Genomic DNA, 21396 nt, shown 5'->3' with positions numbered 1-21396 from the left:
TCGAGCTGGAGGACATACAGCAGCCTTGTTCGCCCTCCTGAGCCACTCGTCTGCATAGCTGCCAAACATTGTCTGAAAATAATTCAACGTTTTTCTGATTAAGTCATTGTTAACATATAAATCAAAAGGTTATTAGTTCATGTTGAATCCTATAATATGGGGGGGATTATTGCTAAAAATGGGATTATTTTTTCATTGATTGTCATCACAATTTACAGATACTAAATAAATAGTTTTGAGAATCAACTTAAATCGTTCATCCCCACGATCCATGGATCATCTTTAAACTATCTGTCCATCATGTAGACGTAATGACTTGGGTCACTGCACCTATTCAGCTTCTGGGGTTTTACTGAAAGGAGGGCAATCGTGTTTATTTAATAGACTGTATGTTAAGTTCAATAGTGTGGACACTTTCCAGAAGACGTCCACATACCATTCATGTCATTGCTCCATAGTGGCATGCTGTCTTTATGTTTAATGAGCAAATGAGTCCAGTCCAGCAAATGAAAATGCATCTTCAGCCAGATTTAACAGATAGGAGGATGGTGTCATGTCACGCCATCCACTAATGATAGTTTTCTCAGCTGTCTGAAACATCGTCAGTGACATCGGACTGTAAAAGTACATTTAGCCACATGTTGAAATCAGTTTGGTTCTGCTTAATACATGCAGGTAGATGAGAAATGACTCATTGGCAAGTTTAAAAACTTCGTTGCGATCCCATCAAAGTGCCCCGGTGGTTGTTCCCATATTGGCCATCTGCCTGTGTGTGCAGTGATTTGATTACCTGGGAGCTTCATTAGGATAGAGAGACAGAATAGAGAGACAGCGCTGTAGCTCTGCCTACTGAAGTATAGAGTTACCGTTGCACGGAAGAGGTTGCATTGATTAGCCATATGCCTGGGAGGTGGATGGGGGTTTGTAGCCTCTCCCTTTGCAATCACAATCACCTCTGGGGGACTGAGAGCTGGGGAAGTTGGATGTGCAGAGACATATTGTGTCCGGGATGCGTTCCCCCAGTGCATCTTTGCATTAAGATCTCCTCTCTCTTGGTTACCAACAAAGCAGTCAGTGCGTTTACATGATGGTATAATTAGAATCTTGCTTTAGTCGGACTATGCTATCTTTTGGGGGATCTGCTGTTATCCCAATATACATGGCAGTGAGTAATTCGAATCATTGGCCGAAAGCATGTCATATCCGATACGATAGGTGGCGCTGTTTTCATTACAACTCGTGGTGAAACAGCCATTTCCGCTTGACCTCTTCACCACTACCAACAACAACCAACAACAACAACATCAACATTTCGAGAAAGATGGCGAACAGAGAGCAAGGTGAAGCATAAATTTTGTCTGCTCTTCGGTCCAGAAATGTGTGGTGGCTCTTGTGTTCTCCATAGCGTTGTTTGTTTGTTTTCTGCCGGCCAGGCTGCCGGCAGTGACAACTTATCGCCTCTTTCGACTTCCGGGTCACGACATGGGAGGGAGGGAGGGAGGAGGGCGGCGGGATCTCAAGCATGCGCAAAGACGCAAAGTCCAGTTCCTAATCCAATTCACCGTTACATGCCGCGATAGTCGAATTAGATAGATAGATAGATAGATAGATATAGATATATACTTTATTAATCCCCAAGGGGAAATTTGTCGAGCCAGTAGCAGCAACACACAAGAATAAAAATAAAAATAAAAAACACAAATATAAGAAGGGTTAGGGTGATCTGGCAAGAGGTGAACTGTTGTAGAGCCTCAGGCCCCGGCAGGAATGTTCTCCTGTATCTGTCCTGTGGCAGCGGGCGTGAGGAGGCGTTGGAGAAAGTACTCCTCTGTCCCTGTAGGAGGTGGTGGAGAGGGTGGTCCGGGTTGTCCAATATGGACACCAGTTTCTTCAACGTCCTCCTCTCCACCACCTGTTCCAGGTGCTCCAGCTGGCAGCCGATGATGGAGCCAGCCTTCCTAACCAGTTTGTTAAGACGGCTGGTGTCACGGGCCGATGCTGCTCCCCAGCAGACAATGGCAAAGTGCAGCACACTGGCCACAACCGACTGGTAGAATAACTCCAGCATCTTGCTGCACACGTTGAAGGATCGAAGCTTTCTCAGGGAAAAGTCGACTCATCCCTTCTTGTACACAGCGTTGATGTTGGCCTTCCAGTTCAGTCGGCTGTCGATGGAACGCCCAGGTACTTGTACTCCTCCACCATGTCCACGTCCACTCCCAGGACACTCAGAGGTAAGTCCACCACCATCTCTCTGGTCTTGGCCACGTTCAGCCGCAGGTGGTTCTCACACCACTGCCCTGTACTCCTCCTCCCGTCCATCCTTACACCCGACCACTGCAGAATCATCAGAGTACTTCTGCAGATGGCATGACTCCGTGTTGTACTGGAAGTCACTGGTGTACAGGGGGAAGAGGAAGGGAGACAGGACAGTTCACTGGGGGCTCAACATCACTGACCACCGTTCCAGACAGCATTCTGACAAACTGTGGTCTGCCTGTGAGGTAGTCAGTGATCCAGGAGATGGTGGACGCATCCACACCGACCACCCGCAGCTTCTCACTCAGCAGCAGTGGCTGGATGGTGTTAAATGCACTGGAGAAGTCAAAGAAAGTGACTCTCACAGAGACACCGGTTCCATCCAGGTGCGATTATCAACCGGATCGGATCGAGTTATCCAGGGGTGTTAATCGGATCGTAGTCGGACCGCACATAGTCGAACAAAGGTGTTTACATGAAACGGATAATTCGATTTCAGTCCGACTAAGCCAGTTATTCGAATGCATGTAAACACGGTCAGTGATAATCTGGACGTCCGTGGGAAGCCTTTGCAAGGTTTTTCCCGGAAAGATATGATGCAGGGTACTGTGTGTCTATCAGCAGACAGATCAGGCCGTAGTGGTGTTTGTTAAGCGCCTACTGGTTGATTCGTTTGATTTTTACAGCATGTTTTGAAGCATCAACACACATTGACTTGAAACCTGTTTCTTTGTATCCTGTTTTTCTGTCACTTCTTCTGCACAGATTTGGCTTCAGTGGCCTTGTGTTCGTTTGATACACACAGTGCTTCAGTCCAAAAGCGTGACGTGATCGTTACATACAGTCGACATACCTCAGCTCCATCAGCGCTAGCCTCAGCTAAAGAGCGCTCGCTGATTATGGCTTTGATTAGATTGTATCATCCTCTGTGTCAGCGCTGCTCCCTGTACGGAGCCGCCTTTGTAAGAATGATGAATGGCTCTTTTAATTGTTTCTAATTGACAACTGCTCTGAAAGACTTTGTTATGAAACACCGCCAATTTAGTAACACCGATACACTGTAGTGCTTTATTAATTCTCTCCCGTCTGGCTCCAACACTGTGCAATTGAAAAGAGCCGTCTGTGCGTTTGTGGGCCGACGAGGCAGAAATAACTCTTGGTGTAAGAGTATGCCAGTTTTTTAAGGTCGAAACACTCTGTTTATTTTCTATTTTATTTGCCGTCCCATGTTTTTCCGGTCTGTGTTGAATCCAAGTATCCACGCCTTAATTGTTGAAAACATTCAAATGATATCTCTAGTGATGTACTGCACTGCTTATGTAGCTGGGTTAGAGATGGTCTCTAACTATGTTACAGCCTGGCTTACATGTGTGTCATTATCATTTGTGATGAGGTAATATTGGAAGATAAATTCTCATCCTGCCGCCCTTTGGAAGGCATGCTGAGGACCTGCTAGGTGAGAACATTTGCATACATATTGTTTCACACCTTGATCTACCCTTTCAAAGAGTACATTTAATGAATAAAAGAGGAAATTAAGGAAGCAGGAAAGAAGAGAATGCAACAACAGAGGGTTAGTTGCAGAGGGGAGCTTGTATAGGTGGTCATGGAGACACCTGCAACCTATTAATGTCGGCCATTCACACAGGTGAGCTGTTTCTTTTGTTTATTTGACTGCTCTCAACTGCTTCACCTGTGGGGCAAGTTGTTACTGGTCCACCTGTGGCTGTCTATCTCTTCAGAAAATGTCAATCGTGAGTGATGAAAATGAGAACGACAGGATGTGGAGCTGTAAATCAAAGAAAAGAGGAGGAGTGACTAAAGGGCCCAAATGCATGAGACTGTTGGGGCACCTTGTGTGACACCTCTGGTTCGCTGCAGGTTAGCAGTTCTATGCATGAACACCAAGGCACTGCCAGTGGCACTTTGTCCAGGTATATTTGAGCACTTGAGTCATGTTTAAAGTGTGTTATTAGTCGGTTTGGTTGGCTGACTTCTCAAGCTGCTAAATGTTGCTAATTAATAATATAAAAAAATATCGCCCTCTGGTTATGAAAGTTGATAGAATGTAGAAAATGACTCAGTGGTTTCACCTTCATAGGCGCTGGGTTTAAGAAACAGGTTCGGATTGTAATCCAAGCTTTTGTATCTGGCTTGGGTGAGAACATCGCTCTGCTTTGTTATCCCATGTCTTTTTTTAATCTTGTCATGTTTTTGCTTCTCCACTTTTATTTGTGTCCATTTCTGCTCTCTCTCTCTCCTCCTCCTCCATCTCTACTCCCTTCATCCCTGCAGTGCTCAGGTTGACAGATGTGTGGCTGTCATAATAACTGTGGTCCTGGGTGTCTCAGGTGGCTGGCGTTGGCTGTTTTTTGAGTACTTCACAGCCACGACAGGACATTTCTTTTGGCTATTTGTGAGGAGAAATAAGGTTAGGAGCAGAGAGGAAAGGAGAAAGGCGGAGCAGGAAACAAGATTCTAGATTTGATCATGCTTTTTTGGGGGGGGGGTGGGATTTAAAAGATCTCAACACACAGTTGTTTTATCTCAGGAAAAGAAAAGTGAGTCAAGAGCCTCCTCAGCAGACCGATAGAGTTAGTGACAAGTTGGTGAAAATATCGGAGCATTTAGCTGATACAAAAACAAACGATAGAACTGAGCTGAGATGTCAGTGAACACTAAACAATGAATGCTAATGTTGCTCATTGTTGGATGGATGTAAATAAGCCGCTGTTTCTTTCGTCATAATACCTTCTTAAGGTGATATGTCAGTGTTGTGTTTCCAGTGTATTGTGCTTGCCCCAAGTGGCCAAAACAAATCCATATTTGGTTGGAAATTAACAAAGTCAGCCTCAGTCAAATTGAATAAAACATTCTTTTTTTATTTAAAAAAAAAGGGTCCGAGGAAATGTGTAGTACCACTTACATAGATATTGATCTGCTGACACCAGTGCACCCACCTCCAACCTCATATTATCATGTTTTATTTTATTATATATTTACAGTATATATATATTATATATTATATATATATATATATAACATGATGGTATTATGACTATTATTTTTTCCTTTTTTTTGTTTTGTTATTTTTGTTTTGTTTTGTTTTGTTTATTTTTTATAATGTCAAGCGCTGAACTTTAACTTGATTTCTTCGTGTTTCTTGTTATTATTATTGCTAGACCACCTGTAAAGTCATTCCTGTTCTGTTTTTAAAACCCTGTGCATTCTGGGTCCAGCTAACTGTCCAGCATGCTTTGGTTACAAAAGCAAATACTGTAGAGGATAAGGAGAGATGTTGACAGGGAACATTTTGCAGGTAGGTACGATATAAACATGTCCTCTTTATGTTGATTAAAAACATAATCGCGGCAGCATAACGTTTACTGCAAACATATGAATTGTATAGGGGCATCAATTTCAGGAGACAGGGTTGATATATGAGATTAGAGGATGAAGTGACAGAAGCAGAGAGGGGACAGGCAGAGGCAGGGCTGGGGAGGGAGCTGGCAAGGGGGGCACAAACCCTTCAAGCAAGCGGGAAGCTGTCTCTGCAGAGATTTATAGGTTCTCTGGGAGCCGGACCTTGCTCCTTGCTGTCAGCCTCTCTCTCTTTATCTCTCTGTTGATGCACACGCCAATTCCCTGTAAGATTGATCCATAGTTTTCTTAAAGTGGACAGGAAGTGGAGCTTGATGTGAAGGTAAGAGATGTAGACGAAGAATGTCCCGTGTACACGGTGGTCTGCATACTGCTGCTGCTGTGTGTTTCCAATCCAATCCAAATCTTCGCTGCCCTGTCGTAGATGAAGAGTTCTCCTACGTTTTGATTTCATAAGAGACCTTTATAAATGCCTGGCTCTCTGAAGCAGATATAGACAGACACAGGAAAGGACAGGTAGACAGGCACTCAGACAGGTCCGTTTCAGACTGGATGAGACCTGCAGTAAGCCTTATATATCAGCCTGGCTTTGCTGTCTTATTGGACACTAAGGCTCTGCAGTTTACATCGAGCACCAGAGAGACGAGAGAGAGAGTTTGAGGTTGTGATTGATCTTTGCCAACATTAATGCCTCTGTGGATGGCAATGATTGGATTACTGTGTTTTGACATGTGTTTGCAAATTCTACATGGGCCGGTCTTCTTTGCTGTAATTATTGATGTGACAAGAGGCGCTCACAAGGCTCTTTGCAGCTTGTGATGAATATCGCCACTCAACTTATGCTCATGTGTGACAACATGCGCAATCTCATGGGTGTGAATTCTGTCCGTTTCGAACCACTGTTGTTTCAGTGGGGCTGCTTTGCATTGTGAGTCTGCAGGTAACTCTGCATTTAGACTTAATGAAGAAATAGCTCAGCTCGTCTAATAAACCAGGACACAGGGGGAGCCCGGAGTCGTTCTGACAGACAGAAAGTTATGTAAGAGGGGAGAGCTAAAGGTTGCCTTGTCTCCTGAACCACCAGAAATCCAAACAGACAAAACAAGCAGCACTGTGGATAGGTGGCCCTCTCGCTGCTGATGATAAAGGCTGCTTCATGCAATATAAAAAATGGTCCTTTGCTCCACTTCAGGGAGCACGGAAGATATCATGCATCACCCTAAATATTATGAATCTTTGGTCACAGTCAAGGCTCGACCATTCAAAACAACTCATCAACAATATTGAAATCACCAGTGAAAATAAACGGCCTTAAAGCGTCAACCTAAAGCGGTTATTAATAAATGGGCAAAGTTCATTGCTTGATGTATGAATAATCATTATGGTCTACAGGGAGCTGTCCATGTAAAATTAGATTGCTGATTGCCAATCTAAATAATTAACGGCAGTATGATTATGGGAAGCGTAGTTCACTATGGGTTCCACACGCTACAGTCTTTACAGCTGTCATATGGGAGCTTAGAAATAATGAGCATTCAGTTTGGGAACATTGTGTGGGACAGCGTGGCATGTCGCTACCTGCCCACATGCTACGGTCTGCTGTCCGAGCCACTCGTCACCACGACAACCCATAAAACTGTCACCGGTGGAGACAAAATGTCCATGCCTTGACGTGTCTATAAGTAAATGAGTTCACATGTGTGGATAACTGTGCCTCCAGCTGGACAGAAAACCTTGAACTCAGGTAAGCAGTAACGGCCCACTGACACTCTTGTTATTCATATTTGACAATATGACAATAGGCAACATTTTTACTGTAACTAAACATCCAATTTTTCAAATAACTATTAGAAATCTGCACAACCAATAATGCAAAAATAATCCATCATTAAAGCCTCAAATACAAGTACCAAATAAATACACAGTAATCCCTTTACTGTTCGACAGCAGTATTACCTGGGAACCGCTAGTTATTTTTAATAATTGTGGAATTCGTCTGTGATCTTAATCCCGCCATGTTCTTAATTTGTCAAACCATATATTAAGCCATATATTTTATAAATATTTTACAACATTTTGAGTGCAGATTCTGGAGGCTCATCTCTCAAATATATTGTATTTAAGTGGATGTTCAGAATGTGCCTTGTGAATGTGAAGCACTACATTACAGTTGAGGTGGGGTGATTTCTAAATCACACAAAGTCCCCAGGAAGAAGTCATCCCGTGCAAAGAAGGTTTATAGCACATCATCTTGTAATTCAGCAGCTCTTACCACACTTAACCACCTAAATTAACATCCCCATTGACTTTAAAGTCCTACAAGACTTTACCATGAACTGTGAGACTTGCGGATACAGTCTGAGGTATTGAAAATAACTATGTTCTACGACATATAAAATGTAAAGGCCGAATTGTTTATTGCGTTTCTGAACGAGGTGAAAAGTTGGCTATGATAGCAAGGGCCACCCGGCCCATTAAGACATGTTCATTTGTTCATTTAGAAAATAACAGAAGAAGTTGACTGTTTTGTGTCTTTTATTCAGTAAATTTGGTGTTGCTGTAAAAGAGTGTGTATTGTATTTCTGGTTTAGTGTCACTACTTCACTATATTATATTTCCTCTGTGTTAATATTGTATTTAACTGAGTTTACTTTGTTACATAAATCGCAATTCACATTACAAAAACGTGGCAGTTATTTTGTTGTTTTTGAGGGACAAAGTTCACCTTAAACCACAGACCCTTGCTTACAGGTTTTTTGAGGCGCTACCAAGCGTTTGTCCAAACAGTGGTCACATTTTCAAAACTCTAAACACAATTAGCACAGCATCGGTCTTTTGTGGCCGTACCATTCACACATTTCATGTCGTTTTCAAACAATATGCAGTCAGTGAACACATTTCCACAATGCTTACATTTTCTGAACAGACGAACTATACCTCCCAACAAAATGATGGATTGTTTTTGTATTATTTACGAATGTTAACACACAACATCCCACAATGGCAAACACAATATTCCAAACCATAGATACAGTCTCAAAACCTGTTCTGCAATGATATCAGTTATAAAACAATATATCTCAGCTGATAATAAACAAACAATTGATTCCCCATCTCCTCCTGATGGTAGGTAAGTTTGGAATGTTTTTGAGAAATATGTTTTAGCAAGTTTTGGATTAGAATTTAAATTTTGATTATGACCGGTTGAGATGTTGATCACACAGACACCGCCTACAACCGAATGTTGGTCAATCAGCTATTGCAGCCGTTGCCCCAAAACATAGTTTATTTGTTAAAAAATAAATAAAATAAAAACTTTGGATTGAACTTTTTTAAAGGCACAATAGTCCCCCCCTTTTTATTTGGACTTGTTGCCGTTGTTTTTTTGTTCAGAATGCTCTTGTGTGTTTCTTGGATATTTTGTTCACTGTAAGCAATACTGTCAAACTTTTTCTGTTCCATCATACTGTAAACAGTATTTGTACTGTACCTCCTGTAGTAAACAGTAAAGAGAAAAAAACTGATTAGGTTTTTACTGGAATGCTTTTGAATGTGAACATTACATGTGGACATACAGTTCCCAACCAAGAAATGTAGTGTAAAAACAGTGGATTGCATGTTTTGCATGCAAATACCTGTAAAACTGAAACATAAAAGTCTATGCAGTTTTTGTAATGTCAGCAACAGCCAGTGTTTTGCAACCTGGTGTACTTTGATTGACTGGAAGGAGCTTGTGAAGTGAAAACAAGAGTTATTCTTTGACAGAATAATTTCATTTTGAGTCAGATTTCCAGTGTTTTGGTAAAGTTAGTGTCTGCAGAAAAAGATGTGTTCTATTTTGAAATGAAGAGTTCATATATATTTAACAACATGTGCTTTTGACAAGAAAATTATCCATTTGGCCAATTGTGCTTTGTAGGTGTGAGTCTGTGTTAAGAGTTTAGAAAAAGTATCTGAAGTATGAGTAAGCGCTTGTTAGCGATTGAAAAAAACTGTAATAGTAAGATATGGATTGACCTGAATTATCATCACCATTCTTTCTCTCTCTCTCTCCTGTTGTGGCTTAGTCTCTCCTTACTCTCCCGCCCCCCCCCCCCTCTCCCCACCTGGTATTCAGCGGGCAACCAGACATTCTTGACATTTTGCAAAGGTTGAAAGACAAAGAACCTTTGTCTCCTAATAAGGCCGCGCTCTAGACCCCACCTGAATGAGAATACTTGGGAGGAGAGGGCGGTGTGTGTGTGTGTGTGTGTGTGTGTGTGTGTGTGTGTGTGTGGGAGGAGGCGGTTTGGAACTGAGAGAAAAGACAAATGAACATTGTTATGATCAATCCCCGATATGTAGGTTGAGGGTGGTAACAGTTTGGTTTCAGAGGCCAATGTAAGCGATTGCTGTGAGGAGCGCGGTGCCGCACCCTGACGCTTTGCCCGCCGTCACACAGAGAGACTCAGATGTTCTACAAGCGAGCGATATTCTCCATCACAGTAGGAGCTTGAAGCGGAACTCAAAACACCCAAGGTCCTCCTCCTCTCTTCTCATATCCATCACACCCCTCTGTTCTACCTCTCACCTCCCTCACCGCCACCCTCAATCTCTCTTTCATCTTATTCCTCGGCAGTTCTGTCTGAAGAACTTTCTCCAAGACAGCTGAAGCAAGAAAAAAATAGTGTTCCGGCGAGTGTAAGCAAGGACAGAGGTGGGACGAGAACAGAGAGGTTTAAAGAGTTGGAGCTCGCCACCTGGTCGAGCACCTTCCAACCTTTCGGTTCAGTCGCGGCTTGTTTTCCACTCTGCCGGTGTCGCTTTGGGTTATCTCTGCTTTGCTCCTTCCACTTACCTTACAGCTGTGGCCCCGTGTTATGCAATTTCCCCGCATTGTCTCATTCCATTTTGTGAAGGCGGCGACTTAAATGTGAAAACGCAATAATCTTTTTTTCTGTGTTTTGCTTTAACGTTACATAAGCAAAAGGTACAAATATCTGGACCTGTCTTTAAAAACAGATGGTGTGGTTATGACATTAGGCTCGTTAAACGCAGTTTTAACTAGGGAGGCCACCGCCCTAAATCCAGCTTCCTCAACTAACAAGGAGAAGACATGTTCACACTGCGTGTGTGTGTATGTGCGTGTGTTTGTGTGTGAGAGAGAGAAATAGAGAGAGGAACTATGAAACGAAACAGAACAAAATTATGAGCTGCAAAAATCTTTAAATCTTTTAAACTCTCCTCTCGTAGTCTCTTGTCTTGTCTCAATATTAATCTCTATCTTTGCTCCCTCTTCTACTATGTCATAAGTATGTCATTCACTGGAATGTGGGCAGATATGGGATCATATTCAGACTTCCAGATTAATTCTGCAAGCGACTCAGGAGCCAATATTATCCACGCTGTCGTTGTTTTACCCATGAGCCTGTTGCCTTAGCAACGTTGCATAAGAGGGAGTGGAAAAGTGGGATGCCCCTTCCTGATTGGGAGACAAGGTGGCAGATCTCTCTTCCTCTCCCCTCGTCTTCCCTGAATCTGCTTCTCGCATCTCACGAAACTCTTCGAACTGCATTCGTCAAATCCAACTGTCCCCTCGTGCCACGTGTTGCATCAACTCGCACCGCTAAATACAGCTTGACTGTCAAAAACAGCATATCTATTAAAGCATGTCTTCAACTCTGTCAAAGTTCCTGATGGAACAGGGAAGTATGGCCCAGTTTGACATGTGTGTCCCCACAGTGCTCACACACAAGCACCTGCACACACACTAGAACACGTCATCCTTGGCCGTGCTTTGTTGAATCCACTGAGAATACATGTTCAAGACTGCATGACTCAGTCGTCCATGTCTTCCATGGCCATGCTGTGTCTACATACCAAGAGGATGAGAGAGAGGGAGGATGGCGTGTGAGGAAAGGATGACATTGGCTCTGGAGACAGGACAGTTTATCTTCTGTATCTTCCATGACGCTTTGCTTGCTATAAAAAGGGGAACAAAAGAAATAGGATGGACTGTAGTTCATCTAATAATGCAAAAACAACAAAACACATTGTTTGCCATACCTACTGTATGTAAGCAAAAGTGATTTGTGACCTGAACATCATTGCTCCTGTAGGTTGCACACTTTCCGATAGAATAACCTCAAATTGAGTTTCTTTAGTTTTTTCCAGCATGTAGTCAGCCAAGAAAAGAGCAGGGTCGGCAGCCCCAGTGTGAGGGAGCCATCTTAATCCATGTGTTTAAGCAAACACCATCTGCTGCTTTTATTCAGATGGGAGTAGAAATATTTTGTTGATTAGGAGAGGATCTGTGTAGGATAGCCGCACCGTTACCACTGGTTACGAGTGGCACACATGCCTCATTCTCTCAACTGCGGTTTCTTGGAAGGTAAACAGAAGACAGACACACAGACAACAAGTGCTCAAATAAGTGCTTGTCCATACAATGGAGGTCAATGTGTGGCACACTCATGCGCTAAAGCAAAGCAAAACTATACACAACCATATCACCCAGGTCGGGTCAATGCCTCAGTGCTCAGATGTGCACCAGTCACAATCGTGAGTTGACACACATGCGCCAAAAAACAATAAGAAAGACATCACATGTGGCCTGCTTTTGACAGAAGGACACTCGGAGGACACTGAAGTCAGCATTTACAGTCTCATGTTTACGTTTTCGTGGTTTTGGTGGTCCACTGCAAGTTTGTTGTCCCGCTGCTGTCGAGCTGCACAACAAACTTGCAGTGGACCACGAAAACCACAAAAACACTTAAACACTGGATCACTTTAACCTGCTGACTGTTCATACACTTTAATCACTACCTTGTATATATACAGTATATTTTGTATTCCTCCGTATATTTAATGTTGCTATTGTATTTTGTATTTTGTATTTTTTTTAATTATTTTTTTTATCAGTATTGTGACGACCGAAGTAAAAATAAGAAAAGGTTTGTGATTTTGCAAGTCTCAGAAAAAAACTAAAACCGCACCATGATGGTAACATTTTGTAGAAAAAAACCAAGCGGACTGGAGACACTAAACTCTCATTCATGTGCTCTGTCTAATTTGTTTGGTTTGGCATTATGTATGTTACTGCTGTACAGTGTTGGGAGTAACGCGTTACAAAGTAACGCATGACTGTAATTCCACTATTAGCGGTAACGAGCATGTAACGAAGTATTTTTTTTAATCAATTAACGAAGTTACAATTACTGAAATTTAAATGAGTTCGTTACTCGCGTTACTCTCTTTTGTGAAAAATGAACACTTGTAGACAAGAAGACAAGATAGGCCTACTTTAGCTCAGGCCCGGGGTGGGTAATCGGGAGAATCGGGAGAGTTCCCGGTGGGCCGCTTCACTTCTGGGCCGGTCGAGAATTTGTTGACATTTGTCACGTTAGTCCATCTTCTCTTAAAGTGGGCTACACACGTTCCGCATTCTGACACCACAGCCTCTGCATGGGTTGTACCATGGGAGGAAGTTCACCCCTCCCAAATAATAGAGTTGGTTCATTCCATTATGGAACCAACCAACTCAATTTGGGAGAGGAGAACTTCCTCGCATGGTACAACCGGTGTCCCATGCGAGGAAGTTCACCCCTCCAAAATAGAGTTTGTTCGATCCATAGCCGTCTTTTCCAAAAAGTTTTCTCAGCTACGGATAGCTGGGCCGGCCCGACCGCAATGATACGCGTCAGGGAGGATGGACGGGAGGAAGAGGGCAGGAGGGGCTGGAAAAGCCAGGTTGAAAAAAGAAAGGCATTGGAGGAGGATGCTGCCAAATGTGCCAAGCTTACAGATTTATTTTCAAGAGGACAAACACAAGTGGCAACTGGTAAAGAGAGAGAGGCCTAATGATTAGCAACATAACTATTCGGCTAACGTTGTAGCCTTGATTAATATCATTGTAGCGTTGTCAACCTATTCCCAAGCAAAATATTAAATTGAATTAAAATATTAGCCTTTTTATATCACCCAAAATATGGCGATCCATAGACTTTGCAAATATTATGCAAATATTGATATATAATATTGATATTGATATTGAATAGGCTCTCAGATCAAAAGTTTGAGAAGCTTCTCCTCTTGAGGTACAATAACTGGTTTGAGAGCTAGCAATGTTGTGGCTACTGGTCAGAGGTGAGAGATGAGACTTGTTAGCCCATTTTAACATTTGTTGAGAATCTCATCTCTTATCTATATTTAGCTTTGCCTTATGAGGCATGTTTGTTAAAACATTTTGTTAACCTTTTGTTAAATCACATATTCAATTATATGCAGCACCTCAAGGCACCTTTGTTTTCTCTTTTAATTAGTGTTAATACTGTAGGCCAATCACTTTTATTTTATTGGGCCTAATGTGGTAAAAAAAACACTGTTAAATGACAGACAGTTATTTTGTATTAAGTTAAGTATTAAAAGGGACTTTTGTACTACTGCTTGATTTGAAGGCCTGTTGCCCTGTTGATTGCAATAAATAGGTCTAAAAAATATGTTTATTGTGTTTGACTGTTCAGTACTGTTCATTACATTAAAAAAGCAGACATAAAAGTATCTTAACAGTTACTTTCCCTAGTAACTAATTACTTTTGATATACAGTAACTGGTAAAGTAATTAAATTACTTTTAAAAGAAGTAATGAGTAACTGTAACTAATTACTAATTTTCAGTAACTTGCCCAACACTGCTGCTGTATGTGGATGTATTGAACACCATCAGTGATATAAAAGTTAAATATATAGCCTTATATATCTAAAAATATATATATTTTAAATGGCACACAGATTTCCAAAATGACAGATTTGGAAATCTCGCCTGGCCTGTCTTTCCTGAAACCTCTTTTTTGTCGTTCTGCTTCACTTTATCAAAGTCAAACTTTGCAGAGAGACTGAGATTTGTTCGACATTCGTCATCAACGTCATTTCAATCTCTCCTGTGAGCTCATGTGCCAATTCTGTATGACTTAAATAACCCTGTAACGTGTTGATCTCCAGGTGCGGACCTCGGCAGTCTGATGGACCTGGAGTCTCTGTACCGCGGTGTGGAGCAGAGTATCAACCACACGCGAGCGGGGCGAATGCGCAGGCAGAGCCTGGACAGGGCCTACAACATCGAGGTGCTGCTGGGCGTCGACGACTCGGTGGTCCAGTTTCACGGGAAGGAGCACGTCCAGAAGTACCTGCTCACACTCATGAACATTGTAAGTGTTGCTGTCACACAGAGTTAGACACATGTACAAAAACACAGGCAGAGAATACATGTCCATTAAAAGAACTGGGCAACTGCAACTGTAAATTGCTGACATAATGGTTATTTTAGTATTGTTCAAATTTGAAATACTTGGGTATTTCCCTCTTTTTTAGCTACATTGTTCTACTCCACTACATAAAGCACTACAAATAACTGAAAATTATTACAACGCCTGATACTTTTCCTGTACAGTGAAAACAAAAACAAAAAGAATCAGAGTGTTTCTTACTAACTGAAGGATGAAGTGTTCTTCTTGGTTTAGAAGATTATTCTTGTAGTTCTTCAGCTAAATAAACCCCTCTTGTATCAGCTGGAAATTACATCGACACAAAGCTGAAAACAGGCAGTTTTTCTGAGCTCAAGAGGAGTTGACTATGAGATACGGCTACACATATGATGATCTTATAGAATATGAATTGCTGTAGATAAAACTACACAACAGAAGTTAAGGAGTTGCACAACCTTAAACATATTTTTATATCATATTAAGTTTTTGTATATATATACAAATCAATCTAATCTAATCTAATCTAAAAAATGCAAGACATTTACTTGTGGTATATTTACTGTGGTATTTTCCCACCACTGCACACCACACATACAGCATGCTATCACACAAACGTATGAATGCATCTTCACGTACACCCATCATCAGAAATGATGAAATTACATTACTTCTCTTGCTTTAAAAAAAAATAAACCCATTAAATGGGAAAGCTGTTTCATTTGAGTTGAATAGAAAGTAAGTCACAGGGAGGTCAAAGAAAGAGGGTAACACACACACACACACTCATACACACACACACACACCAACTAAATGAGGATTCAATTCCCTTCCTACATGTTCTCATCCAGCAATCAGCCGCGGGTAATCCTTTCTTCTCTATCTGAATATGATGAGATTTCATTTGTTTGAGTGAGTGTGTGTGTGTGTGTGTTAGGTGAGCCCTGTGCTCTGAAGGGGCTTCTACATATCATTTCATCAGGCTTTGTGTCATGTCATCATTCAAGTGTGTGCGCGTGTATTTGTGTGTGTGTGAGTGAGTGTAAGAGTGTTAGTGCGTGTGAGAGCGAGAGAGAGAGAGAGAAAAAGAGAGAGATGCAGAAACAGCAGGCAGTGTGCTCCAGGCCACAACAACACTTAGCCAAGCACTCAAACTCCCAGGTGTGTGTGTGTCTGTGTGTGTGTGTGTGTGTGTTTGCGTGTTTCTACATGTGCTTGTGTGTTGGTGTGGCAATGAACAAACTGCATACTTAAATCTTTGTAAATTAAACCTGCGGTGAGAGTGCTGTTTGCACACGTTTGCACGCGTGCGAGCGCTCATCCTGTTTGTGTGCGTGGCCTGTTTGCTTTTGCTTGTGTTTTGCGACCCACTGCGCAAGGAACCGATCTCCGACTGTTATGCAGCTGCAAGCCTACAGCAACAGATCCTACCACACCTCTTTGTCTCAGCTCGGCGCTTGAGAAAGAACAAGAGCCGCTGTGCTCTTTGCCTCCCCTTTTAGATATCTGTTAGACGATATAGGTGAGCAGAATACGCAGCCCTGTCGCAGCCCCCCTCTAATCTGTGGGGAAGAGATGGTGAGACAGAGGGAGAAGGAGTATTTTAAACAGCGCATTCGGAATAAATTACTGACAGCCAGATAAACAGAAATAAATAAATAAGGGCCGCCTCCCACGCGTGGCATCTGGGCGACTTTCTTGAACGTTTGCTTTGCTCACTTCAGGATGGGTGTCCTCTGTCTCTCTCTCTCTCTCTCTCTCTCTTTATCTCTCTCTCTCTCTCTGGTTTGTTTCGTTCCCTCGCTGTCTTTCTCTCAGCAGCTCCACACTGAGCTCTTCAGCATTGGTACTTCTCCCTGACTTGGGTAATTTATGGCAACAAATCCACACCAATGTTAAAGAACATTCTGAGTATAATGTGAGTGATAACACTGGTAGTAAGGAAGTAAGGGCCCTGTTCTGACATTTTTTAAACCATCAAATTTATATCATGATGTCTCCTCACTTCACTTCCTGTTTCCACCTGTTCATCTGTCCTTAAACTCCTCTAGATTCCTCTCCAAACTCTTAGAAAGTCATCTGTGTTTACACTTTAAACACACCATGGACAAAGTGTGTAAAGTACTCCTCTGCCGTTAGTTGCAGCAGCTGTTGCACAGTCTTACAGGCACCCTCAAAGGAGAAATAAAGTGCTTGCGTTTTATTACGAAAGGTTGTACTGTTAAACTACAATGTTTGCATTGTTTCTTGAATTTCTTATTTTCACAAATCCATTGTGTTTTGTAATTACACTCTGCGTCTTCCTCCTGCTGTTCTTGCCTCCGTCAGTCTGTTTGAATGCCAAAGTGAACCAAGGGGTCAAGGTGGGCGTTTGTGTGTGTGTTTTGGAGGGGGAGGCGGTACTGCTGTCTGAAGGACATCAAAGCGCCCCCATAGAAAACCACTAAATCATTTCTACGAAGTTCAACGGGAGTGTCAAAGTGTGTTTTTTGTGTCTTGATGTGTAGGTTGGGTTGAATGTGTGTATTAGTGATTTTGCTTCACACTCCTTTCCCATGTGTTTACCTCACTTCAATCAGATCACATGGCGCAATACTGACTGAGATATGGACAGGGAGGACAACAAACAAGCCTGAAAGGAAAGACTTTGTTTACCATTGTCAAATTTCAAGAGAGATAGAGAGAGAGAGAAAGAAAAGGGCAACACAGGAAAAGAAATGAATGAATAAGATACAGTGAGGTGAGTTAGAAAAAAAGAAAAGGGAAAGGGAGGATAAATGGCTATTCAGGTAGAATGGTTGTGTGCGATGTTTCGATTGGCCATGGGTGACAAAGTGAGAGAGTGTTGTAGTAATAATGTTGTGGTAAATCCTGTAAAATATGATATGTGCCAAATGCCAAGTGGAGGCCATTGTGCAGTAATCTTCCTGTGGCGTACATGGTGTTAGATTTAGTGGCTAAAAGGGATCTGTATGTCTCCTCTCTGTCTCGCCCCTTAATGGAGACCTTTGGATAGGTGTTAATCACATTCTCCATGGATATGAATACCACTGCTGGTGAGGGAGTGGCACCACTGTATGTTTAATGTAAATGATACATATTGGCATACTGAAGTTTATTTAGTCGGCTCCGGTATGTGATAAGCATAATTTCTGCAACAGCTATCTGGAAGTGGTGTTGATCGTTCAGTCTTGTCGTTACCAAAGCTCCTGGAGGCAGAGAAAGACATCTTATTAAGTGGTAGGAAGAGCTGGGAAAGGAGAGGTAGTCCAGGTAATAATAGACACCTTGTTAGCTGGAAGTGTCACAGAGTTGTGAGGAGCACTGTCAGACTGAGAGCTACAATTTCTGGGTCTCACATTTTTAAATATTCCCAAGTGTGTTGACAAAAAGATGTCGAAAAGCTGTCCAAAGTCTTATCTAATTTATGTAGCACTCTAGCCAAATTTTATTTGATGACTCAGTTCAGTCTCATCGGCAGCTGAGGGTGTTTTTAATGCATATTAAATTAAACTCACCTTCCATCATGAATTGGTTTTATATAAAATATTGACATTATAACACGTCTAAATCTACTTAAATCATATTACTACGATGTGATAGACACATTATTACCATTAGTATGTTATTTAATTATGATAAATTAAGCAATCTGTATTATACTAAATAGATGTGAACTGGTGGAGGAGGTGCGCATGGCTAATAAAGTGCAGATTAACAGTAGCAAGACAGAACTGCTCTCTAGTTCTTGGGTTTCAGTCTGAACCGTCCCTCCCGCATTTTGCTTTTAAATCAGGTAGCATTCCTGTGCCCTCCCTCCTTGTCATGCTTTAGATTTTAATTGAATTGCCTAACACAACACTAAACCTGGAAACACTATCCAATTACCAGGGTGTAAATGCTCAGACAACAGCATCATTTAAGTTATTGATGATTTCTCTTTTGAGGTGACACAAAAGATTTTAATTACATGTGATTGTTTTATAAAACTTTATTTCAAAGGAAGGGTCATTTGATTCACAACACTCACAACAAGCGACGTTTCAAACTCGATTGGACTCTTTTTCTCAGAACTTATGCTGCTAGCCTCCTCGTTGCTACAGCCTTAAAGGAAGATGCACAGCTGTTGGAAATTGATCTTAAACTTTTGATCAAATAATTATTTGTCTATTTGTTTTATTAATTAGTCTTTTGCTGTGAACTTGTGGTGTCTTTTTGTTAAGTGTCTATTTGTCATTCGACCTGAGAGAGACATTCTGGATGAATCCTTATATTGTTATTTTAATAGACTGAGGCATTGGGAGCCATCTTTAAAGGAGCTGTTTCTAAAGACTAAACTAGTGTGCAGTCGGCATGTATCTGCTCCTCAATCTCCTGGATCTGAGGAGAGGCTCTCCCCTGGACTTTGGATCTGCCAACTTGAAGCACTGGACCGAAAGAGACTATTGTAATTGTTTTTATCTATTGTATATTCATACATTTTATTTTTAAAAGAATATGTTATATGATGCAGATAAACAAACAAAGTCATTATCATTTGTTTATTTTGTAATGAAACAATTTATTTATACCTTATATAATATATGTGGCCTTTAATATCACTCCTTCAACACTTTTCTCTTACATTCTGTCTTCCTTCCGTCCGGCCTTCTCCAGAGTGAAGTGTGAAGTGGAGTGACAGGCCCTGCTGCATCATTTACCTGATAGTAATGAGTGTGTGCCTCGCTGACCTCTCGGCCTGCATCAGTTCCTACACAGACACACACACACAAAGCTGGACATATCCAGGCTATACCTGCAGCTTGGGTGCTAATGACACCCGGCGTTGCCCTTCAGCAGCATTAATGAGAGACATGCCTGTACAATCGTAGCAATGAACTCTGTGAGTGGAGATGTCTGCATGTGCACGTGCATGGAGAAGCACACGCCAATGACCATGTGGGAGTGGGAATTTTAAGATTATGAATCATTGTGCCATAAATCTGTGTGACATGTCCAAGCATTAAAGTGCATCGAGACAAATCAAGCTAAAGTTGGGTGTGTGTGTGTGTGTGTGTGTGTGTGTGTGTGTGTGTGTGTGTGTGTGTGCGTGTCTATCTGTCTCATTAGAGTGGACCTCTTAGTGCTGGGGTCATCTGGAAGTCAACTGCCCCTAATTGGTCGAACGGTTGTCAAGGAAACGGGCTGGATCAGGCCAAGTGTGAACGGACCCACCCAAGTGTCCATATCATGTCGGACAAACAAACACTGCTACACACACACACTCATTATGTGTCACTTACTCGCACGTACTTAAGCCGGCCAAGATATCGAGGGAGTGAGACAAATGTTACAAATGATCCACAGAAACATAAATATCAGCAGGTAGCTCGACCGAGTACGTTGAAAGCTGCACACACACAAACACACACACAGTCTCAGACCGGGTCAAACTGAGAAGACAACTTAACTCTGTCTTTGTTTGGTGGTTGCTTTAACAACTGTCTTTTTGAATATGTAAAAGGAGCATTCAAAATGTTGAACTGAAGGTCGGCGAAAGAAAACATTGCCCTTCCCGTCTTCTCTCATGTCCCTCACTCCGAAACTTGTTCCTACAAATCACCGTCCTTGTTTTCAGGAACTAAAAATATAAGTATATTAGCATACCATTATGTTAACATAATGGGTTTTTACTACTTAACGGTACAATAACAGGTACAATGTGCCTTATATATGTATTTTACATTTGTCTGACAGCTATATGGACTAGTTAGGTTGCCGATTAGGAATTGACATGCAAAACATATGAGACATTTATAAAATATGATTTATGATGGCACTACAGTATGTCAAGATAAATCCCTTGATCTGTTTTTTAGAGGGTGCAGTACATGTCAGAGTACTGCAGAGAGTAAAGTTGTACTATGATTGAAGTATAATATGTACGTATAATAATACAGAATATGTTTCAGTTATCGTCATTTAAGGATCCAGGTGCTGCAGGTCAATGAAACTCTGCTTTGTCAAGTCTGAGAAAAGTACTAAAGAAGTATCACTTGACAAAGAGGTGTCGGCGGGGAGGGTTTAACAAAGTTGCATTATGATAAGTGTAGAATAATGTGTTTTTGATCCATACCAGAATGAAACCTCAAATAAATCTCAGTCTCTCGTGCATCAATGTGGTCCATTTATATTTTATTATGTCTCTTGCAAGCCTCCCAACTTTATGGAAAAGCAATACCAAGTACCAGCTCCTCTTTCAATGTTGTTGTATCGTCTTAAAATGAAAGTGATCACAACCCTCAAGTATTGCTCTCTTCTTACCTTCAACTAACGCCAACTTCCATTCACAGTTGAAGGTCAATTATTCCAGCTTGGAAAGTTCTCCTGACGTGAAGGATTCTTCCACTGAAAACGCTAATGCTGCTATCGTGATATTTGGCCACATCAGCAGGTTAGCTTATAATGCTGCCAACTGTAAACTTAACATTTCAGAAGGTGAATTAGTATATCTGATCATTTACCGGACAGATGTTCCA

The 21396-nt window shown here is 41.7% G+C and overlaps 1 protein-coding gene across 2 annotated transcripts in view; it reads left to right on the top strand.

Annotated features, from left to right (window-relative positions):
• LOC130209279 (A disintegrin and metalloproteinase with thrombospondin motifs 2-like) overlaps positions 1-21396 on the top strand; it is a 135333-nt gene that overhangs the window by 95157 nt on the left and 18780 nt on the right. For both annotated transcript variants that reach the window (XM_056438843.1, XM_056438842.1), the window contains one exon: positions 14619-14824. In XM_056438843.1, coding sequence (XP_056294818.1) covers positions 14619-14824 — 206 coding nt within the window. The remainder of the gene's footprint in view (positions 1-14618; positions 14825-21396) is intronic.

The sequence above is a fragment of the Pseudoliparis swirei genome, chromosome 19 (genome assembly GCF_029220125.1).
Source record: "Pseudoliparis swirei isolate HS2019 ecotype Mariana Trench chromosome 19, NWPU_hadal_v1, whole genome shotgun sequence".
In the NCBI taxonomy this organism is placed as follows: domain Eukaryota; kingdom Metazoa; phylum Chordata; class Actinopteri; order Perciformes; family Liparidae; genus Pseudoliparis; species Pseudoliparis swirei.
The sequence above is the reverse complement of the archived record's forward strand: the minus strand, read 5'-3'. Positions and strand labels throughout refer to the sequence as shown.